Source organism: Carlito syrichta, unplaced genomic scaffold (genome assembly GCF_000164805.1).
Source record: "Carlito syrichta isolate Samal-C Ts95f unplaced genomic scaffold, Tarsius_syrichta-2.0.1 Scaffold302727, whole genome shotgun sequence".
Classification (NCBI taxonomy): domain Eukaryota; kingdom Metazoa; phylum Chordata; class Mammalia; order Primates; family Tarsiidae; genus Carlito; species Carlito syrichta.
The window spans coordinates 507,232-516,215 of record NW_007246823.1 but is presented as its reverse complement, the minus strand read 5'-3'; the positions used below and the strand labels follow the sequence as shown (position 1 = coordinate 516,215).

At 35.9% G+C, this 8,984-nt stretch overlaps 1 protein-coding gene across 1 annotated transcript in view; it reads right to left on the bottom strand.

The window, feature by feature from the left end:
• Positions 1 to 1,329: 1,329 nt before the first annotated feature.
• ZC3H6 (zinc finger CCCH-type containing 6) overlaps positions 1,330 to 8,984 on the bottom strand; it is a 55,487-nt gene continuing 47,832 nt past the window's right edge. The window contains exons 10-12 of the mRNA XM_008057100.2: positions 7,010 to 7,521; positions 6,492 to 6,725; positions 1,330 to 4,533 (exon numbers count right to left, since the gene is read on the bottom strand). Coding sequence (XP_008055291.1) covers positions 3,065 to 4,533; positions 6,492 to 6,725; positions 7,010 to 7,521 — 2,215 coding nt within the window. The 3' untranslated portion in view covers positions 1,330 to 3,064. The remainder of the gene's footprint in view (positions 4,534 to 6,491; positions 6,726 to 7,009; positions 7,522 to 8,984) is intronic.

The following is an 8,984-nucleotide window of genomic DNA, read 5'->3' as shown; positions in this document are numbered from 1 at the left end:
TTCTAATTAATTCAGCAAAGTGCCTTAGCCAAACATTCATACAGAGTTTCTTTACTACTCAACTATTCTTCCATTCTTAAAAGGAGTGGGACTAACAAGGAACACTATTTCAGGTCTCATGGCTAACAGAAACCTAAGCACACATCATTTCACAATTAGGCTGTTTGGACTGCAGGCTAACTTTGGAGTTTAGAACATTCAGCGGGAAAACATGAGGGTTCATACAGAAGCAGACCCAACTGTTGAAACACAGTTTGAAATCACTCCATTTTGTTTTCAAGGTTCAAAATGAAGTTCTAACTAAGATATGAAAAAGTAGTGGTTTATTCTAAATTATTATGATCTTCTTGGTTATCCAACACCCTGATATATCCTAGTCTATTCATCATCAAAGTAAACAGGTATAAAACTTCTGTTACAAACCAGTATGAATAGTCAAGTTACATCTCAATTGATGAGCCTATCCAGGCTCTTTTAAGACAAAAGTAGGTCAGGCACGGTGGCTCAAGCCTGTAATCCCAGCACTTTGGGAGTATGAGGTGGGACAATCACTTGAGCCCAGGAGTTCGAGACCAGCCTAGACAACATATTAAGACCATATCTCTATAAGAAAGAAAGAAAAAGAAAGAAAGAAAGAAAGAAAGAAAGAAAGAAAGAAAGAAAGAAAGAAAGAAAGAAAGAAAGAAAGAAAGAAAGAAAGAAAGATAGATTATCAGGCCATGGTGGCACGCACCTGTAGTCCCAAGCTATTTAGGAGGCTAAGGTGGAAGTATCACCTGAGCCCTAGAGGTCGAGGTTGTGGCGGGCCATGATTGTGCCACTGTAGTCCAGCCTGGGTGACAGAGTGAGACATTTAAAATAGCTTCTCAGACACTAGTTCATGTAATAGAGACTTAAGGATATTGAGCAAATGAACATTACATAACTTGCATTATGTATTTTTTATTTTTTTAAATTTTTAGGTCAGGGTCTCCCTCTGTCACCCAAGCTAGAGTGCAGCGGCATGATCATGGCGAACAGCAGGCTCAAACTATGCCTGGCCTGTAATAACTTTTAAATCTTACTTTTTAAATGAATCTTTTAATATCTCTTTTAGCAGTAAAAAAAGATCTGTTAAGGGTTTGAATTCCATTTTGATCTTTAACAAGCCAAATTATCTTTTTTGAATGATGCTTAAAATAAAAACAGTATTCTTGACATGATAATTATAAAGCACATGGATGAATTAGATATTTGCTAAAATTTACAATTATTAAAATACAGCAATTATACTGATCTTATTCTAACAAAAGAGTAAATTACACCTTAGAATACATATATATATATATATTTTTCTGTCAGTTTTATCCATTTTATTGACTTTTCATTAACAACAAAATTCATTTGGACAGTAAGTCAGAAAATACTTTCTATGGTGGCTTTAAATTACATTTTTAATCCAAATATGTTATCCAGACCATTTTAGACAACAAATGTAACCAAAGTATAAACAGTAAGAATTCACATTTCCTTGAGTAACTAACTGCCTTTCCACTTGGAACACAATTTAACTTCATAGGTAGGTAGAGTTCTTGTTCACTTAACTGCAACCCTGTTTTAGCACAGAATTGAAGAAAAAAAAGTAAATAAGTGGATATGAATTATTAATAAACCATATGATATCTGAGTGCTAGGGTCCCACAGAAATATTGTGCTGTATATTTTTTAAAAATCACTTCTCAAGATTAGCTGTTTTCATCCAAGGACTGATTTCAGTATTTACTTTCATTATCTTTAATAATGAAGTGCACCTTTTCAAGTTACTTGTTGAGTTGTTACCAGCAAACAATGTCCTATACCTCCGTTCAAGATATAAGTATCAGTGTAATACTTAGTTTCTGTTATGTTATGTATGTATAAAACAAACTGAGTTACCATCATTTATACAGTGCAATAAATACACAAGAATGAGTACAAGTTATTTTCCATAAAATACAATTTCTAATCAATTTAGGAGATTTCCAAACTATGAGGACATTAAATACTTAAAATTACACACTAGGGAATTCCCTCTGTTACAGAAAGCCAGTCAGGTGGGATCTAAAAAAGGTTCTTTATTGATGGCCAAATACTGTTGACTATACCTGCAATCTCTGTGTTTTCTTGCTACTTAAGAAAAATATAGAACCTGGACATTTAAAACATTATTAATGTAATCATCATCACAGACTTTCACTGGATCTTTTAAAATTTTGTTAAAAATCATCAAAGTCATGATGAATACAATTATGGCAGCTACATCATTTGAGAAAGCAATATAAGCTACAGACATAAACACTGAAATACATAAATATCACAATGTAACACAGCAGTAATTCATAACTATTTCATATGAAAAATTAAATTTAAAAAGATGAGAACTTGGAAATTTTTCACTTTAGCAAAACATTCTATTTATATACTTCCAACTTCTATGATACAGTATACAATAAAATACTTTAAAAAGATGACATTCAAATGCTTCATTTACACAAATAATATTGCCAATACTACTAAAAAGTGATGTCCTTAAACATGAACTGCTCTGCTAATTGTGATTTTAAAATGTTTTCTTTACTTCATTTTATATTTTAGTTAGCAATTAGCACTATTAATCAGTTCTGTGCTGACAAATAGGGTCCTAGTCAAAATACTGTTTTCTCAAAAGTAATGTACATCATATTGCTTGAAACTAAACACCATATAAAAGTGGCAATAATTTATCTAAACATTGATTAGGAAAGACAACTGGCATATGTTCAGGCAGAGTACTGGGTTCATGATGGTTTATTTACAATAAAAGTACTTTTACTGAAGCTCACATGATTAAGTTTTTATGTCAATTACTACAGTCTCTTAAAGTTATAAAAATATTATATAAAATACCACAGGCTTTAGAGGCTATAACTTCATGTGGTCTGATACTAGCAGCTGAAAAGTGTTTATAATTTAAAAATAAATAAACTATAGAGGTAAACCAGTTACAAAACAGCAGAAGGCTGCAATAGTCACAAGAGTGAAAAGAATTGCTCAATTAACACAACAGCTAACAAAATGGTGAAGCAGTTGGATCAAAAGTTTTAAAAACCTCTTTTAGAGATTTGTCATCTGTTTCTCTACTAGGATCATTATCTGGGGTCGGGCTCCCCTGTTCTGGCTGCCTTGACTGCCTCGGATCACTGTACTGGGGTCTAATTAAGCCTGTTAATGCCTGAATAGGAAGACTGTGGACTGCTGGGATCTGAACTTTACCAGAACTCCTGAGAATATCTGCCTGTGGGTCAGCTGGCCCATCAACAGTGACTTCCACGTTTGGAGTGGTTTTCTGAGGCAGGATTGCTTCTCCAGGAGAGGGCTCGTTTTTGTCACTTTTTAAATCACCACCTTTTTTCTGGTTCTCTGAGTTTTCTCCTAGCTCTGATGTAGATGATGAACCATGATCCCTAGGGTCATACAAACTAATACTACTAAGAACTGAATTTGGAGTTCCCAGTGGAAGGCCAGCTGAAGATGACAGTTTAGGGGCGTATGGAGGCAGAGCCCCAGGCCCAGAATTGCTAGGTACTGCCCCAGAGGGCTGTGATGTACCAGGGTGTGATCTGGCTAAATGAGGGACAATCTTTGATGTATGTGAATCCTTCATAACCACTTGATGAGACTCTGTATTGGACAGTCTGTGAAGCCTAGGATCAAAATTTTTTTGCAGCCTAGGATCTCCTAATTTACTTCCTGAACTATGTGAGTCTCCAAATTGTTCTAGGTAGCCTTCTCTGTTTGTTGTGCTAATTTTAGCTTTGGCTGCTAATTTTGGATCACTGGACACTGTGTTTTGATGAAGATCACTTTTTGTATTCCATAACCTATTTAGCCTCTGGTCAGCTATAAGTGGGGGCAGAGGTAAATTGATTGAAGATACTGGATCAGGTTTAGGTAAAGGTACTGGAAGTAAGTCTTCTGGAGCCCACACAATGTGTTTTGCAAAGTTGGGTTTGGTTAGGATAATATCCATTTTAATATGACTGAATTGTCTCAATTGTGACCTTGGATCCTGGAGTATTATACCAGGTGAAGCATCCAAAGGTATTAAGAAAGCTTTTTCTCTCAGTTCTCTTTCTTTATCTTCATCATCATCATCATCTCCTCTTTTGTGCTTAACATCAGCGCTGGCATTTGCATGATGTGAATCAAACTTTGCTCCACCGACAGAAGAGCCTACGTGACCACTTCCATTCCCTCTTAATTTCCTGGGATCCCATGCAAGTCTAAGGTCCAGTGGGGCAGACTCAGAAGGCTTTCTAATATCTTGCCTTGGGATAGTCCTAAGTCTAGGGTCAACCACTTGGTTTCCTTTACTTTTCTCTTTAGCAAGTCTTGGATCAGTAGGAGTGCTGAGTTCTGTGGAAGGTTGTTGCTGATTCCTTAAAGTTTCTGTTTGCTTCTGTAATGTTTTCAGTATTGACTTGACACTGCTTCCTTCTTCCTCTTCACTACTGGAATACCAGTTAACAGTCTCATCTAAATACAGACAAAAACTTATTGTAAAGAATGAAGCATTTACATTTGACCTTAATCAAGATAAAAAAGCAGATACTAATTTCTGAAATAAGTGTAGTCTAACTTTGAAAACATTTCATGACAGAAATGCGAGGTTGCAATACTGGAAAGAGATAAGATGTGATAAGAAAACTATCAGTTCAGTCATTATAAGAGTATAAGAGTCATTATAAAGAGTATAAAAGAAGAGGTATGATATTAGAATACGTGTAAACATCCTTCCAGTCAGAGAAAAGTCAGGACCTATCATTCTTACCGGCCAAAGTGAACTCAGATATGTGTGTTGTATGCATAGCACGGTTGGGGAAGAAGGAAAAATACTCTTAGAAAGGCATTTTAAGATGTTTTGGGTCTCCTCAAATGAAGTATTCCTTGGGCAGGAACTCAATGTAATAAAAATATATATATTAAATTAAAACTTCAAAATAATAACAAAAATTAAGTATTCCTTAAGCTTCATAGCTCTAAGTTTATTAAGATAACAATGGACTAGAAAGAACACACTAAAAATGATGATGGTTAAGGGAGCAATGAAAACTGAGCAAATGAGGGATGGGGTGGAGACTTTTTATTTACACTTGATTCTATGTTTAGATGCTTGACCTACGTGAGCATATTGGCTACCCAAATATTACATCAAAAAATAAAACTAACATCCTAAAATTTATATACTTTAACATTATGAGAACACTTTGAGCCTTACTCCTAAAGCCTATTCAGCTATAGTGTGCCAGACACAATTTTTTAAAACCTGCCATTCAGATGCCTTCTCTCTGATAGAAGGAATTACAAACTGATGCTTCAGGAGGGTGTTTCTACCTTGTCTCCATTAAATTATACCTAAGTTAGCTTTGAATTGGCCACAAATTATCTACTGTTCACATTCCTACCAGAACATAGACTATAGACATACAGATATACTGTATGTTTGTGTATGTACGTATGTGTATTTCTCTATCCTAGAATATCCTGAATCAGTAGAATATCCTAAATATTCTCATTTTTATTTCAGCTCACTTTACAGAAAGATTACTATTAAAATGGCTGTTTTTAAAAATTAAGTCTTAGCACTTAAAAGGACACATTTAAATTGTACAGGAAATTCTACTTATTAGGAATCCCTCATTTTCCTGTGTTATTAGATAAATGAAGAGTTAATACTACCTTCTTGGAAAATGTAATAAAAATGTTCATGTAATAATTTAAAACACCTAGTGTTAGTTTTACATAGTTATTCATAAATTTCATATTTAAAAGTGGCCAAACATAAATTTTGTAATCCATAAAAAGAACTACTTTAAACTTTTCTCATCCTTAACATAATTAACAAGTTGCAGTACACTTAACAATATCAAAAATACTAAGGTAAACTTAGTTTCCAAATAGTCTTTTTATATTTAAAAATTGTATTTATTAATAATATAACAGAGTCTTGGGGAACCCTCTTTCAGATCCCCTCCCACTTGGGAGCTTTTTTATCTTCTTAAAAATTTCTGCTTTCTAAAAAAAAAAAAAAAAAAAAAAAATATATATATATATATATATATATATATAGAGAGAGAGAGAGAGAGAGAGAGAGAGAGAGAGAGAGAGAGCGCAGAACCTTAAGTATAGAGCCTATGCCCATAAAAATTTCTGTAATAACTTAATCATTAAGTTGGGCTAGAAATGAAAATCCCTGAACTAGTATGTGCCCTTTTCCTGTTCTATTTTCTTTTCTTCCAAAAAAAAAAAAAAAAGCTCTATTCACTGCTACAAGTCAAACATTTTGCGATTTATTATTAATGCATCAATGGTACTGGAGCCACAATCAATCCCAAGAAGATAGTGGATATGAGGTAAGTTGGGAATAGAATAGTTCATTTTCAAATGTGAACCCATTCAAATAGGTAAGATGATACAAATAACACCTGACACACCTTCTTCCTTGCTTGGTGCCCTATGAGGCTGGATGCTGGTTGGTTCTTCATCTTCTTGGTATCTTTGAGTAAGTCTGACAAAAAGAGCTCTCTGTACTGCAGGGAGAAGCCCTGGTGCAGGCAGAGGGCCATGGCCTGTTCTGTTGCTGCTGCCATCAGACCCACTCCCACAGTTAGGAGAGTCTGGAATAACGGGAGGCTGCTGCTGGGCAAATTCACCATGCCACATCCCATCTACATGCATCACATGGGGAGAGACAAGACACTTAGCACAAAACTCCACTAGAGTCATAAGAAACGGAAGCTTACATAATAATCACATTGGATTATCAAATTATTGTGTAATTTAGTTCTATTGTTTCAAAAGTTTGGCTAAATTGAAAACATATTTTAAGATTTCAGTTTTATCAATGTTACTTAGCTTTATTTAAAATATACATTCTTATAATGCTTTTAATAAAAAATAGAACCTCAAATATTTTAAATTAGGAGCAAGTTATTTCAAAAGGTAAACTTACCACCAGAGTTATTGGCTGGCTGAAAATTATGTACAGCATGTTGTGAATAGTAATTATCATAAAACTCAGCTGGGTTTTGTAGGGACTCATAATTGGTGTTGAGCTGCATTTCACCAGGACTTTGCTGGTATGACGAACCTGGAGAACAGTGATTGTCTCTGGGTACTTTCATCACGTGTCCTGGAAAGCCTGGGGAGTGGTAAGCTCCACCCATGCTCGGTGGTGTCAAAGATGTATCCGGCTGAACAAGGACTCCAGCTTGATTGTGAGGGCCTACAATTTCAGGTGGACCAGGTGGCAAAGGTGGGCTCTGTGGCATTGGTAGACCAGGAGGTCCTGCACATGGGTGATGTGCAGGAGAGCCTGGGTGCATCACAGGACTACTGTGTCCCTGAGACAAATTAGGTCCAGGACCTGGGCTTGACCCAGAACTATAGATATGTTGAGGGTGTGGGCTGCTTCCCTGAAACTGTGGTCCTGGAGGTGAGGCACTGTTATAATATGCTGGTGGCCTGTAGACAGAAATAATATTTTTTAGCTCAAAAAAAAGAGACAAACAAGATTGTTAGCACTTCCAAATAGATATTGGTTAAGTATGTTTTTCTATATCAGAACAGAATACTATGTGTTTAAGAAGCAATTTATTCCCTATCGCCTATAGTCTTTTACTTTTATTTTAGCCAACTTGCTGCTATCAGCTATTCTAAAAACATACTCATTATAGATATTTTGAAAAATACAAAAAATAAGTAAGAATTATCTCCAATCCCACCCACCACTGAGATAGAAATTTTTTTATTGGTTCTCACCTAGTCCTTCTAGACATAAATAGACTTTTTAAAAAAATAACTAAATTAGTATCATACATGTAAACAAACAATTTCTTATTACAATTTGTAATTGGTTATCGTTGGCATATAAAAAGACTTTTAGTTTTTGAATGTTCTTTCTGGACACCTTAATTATTATTTCCATTAGTTTTGCCAGTTCATTCCTTTGGGTTTATCAAGGGAAACTGCCTAAATAATGAGTCTGTCATTCTACTTCTAATCTTTTATATCTTTCTCTTATTTCATTGTCTGGAATATGATATACAACATTAGCAAAATAGTGGGTATATTTGTCATCTTGACATTAACAGAAATACTTTTAATAGTTCACATTAAATGTGATATTTGCTATAGACTTCTTGTTCCTCATTTGCTGAGACCTCCTTGTTTCTCTGAGTGGTCAGGGTTAAAAGATAATCAGCAATTGGGGCCCAGGTGCACAGATTCTGAGAGACAGACAGTAGAGCTGGAACGGAATGGTTAGAAAGTGAACATTTGGATCCAGTTTACCTAGAAATTTTCTTCTAATTGCCTAAGGAAATATTTTTCAAAAAGAACCAAATATGCAGGAGACCTATCACTCACGATTTGAAGGTATTATCAATGACAGTGCAACTTCATAGTCAGGTGGGAGAAACACTAAATACATCCACCCAGCAGGGTCCTTCAGGATAACTGTGTTGGGAGGTTTCAGAAGCTGTGTGAGGATTATATAGAGAAAAGCACTGATGGCAGGCAGCAGAAGGTAGGAACAATGAGAAAGAGAGAAGCAGGCTCTGAGTGCAGTCCACACCTGCTATCTCTACCTAAGTTTAACTACATGATTAACTTGGAATATGAAGTAGTTTCCTAATACAATTTTTTTTTTGAGTTGGAGCCTCACTCTGTCACCCAGACTTGAGTGCGGTGGCCACTCCCAGCCATCGCAGCCTCAACCTGCTAGGCTCTGGCGATCCTTCCGCCTCAGCCTTCCAAGTAGCTGGAACTACAGGCTGTGACCACACCCAGCTAATTTTTTTGATTTATTGTAGAGGTGAAGTCTCGCCAAGTTGCCCAGGCGGGTCTTGAACCCGCAGGCTCAGGCAATCTACTCACCTCAGCCTCCCAAAGCGCGGGATTACAGGCTGAGCCACCGAGCCCGGCTA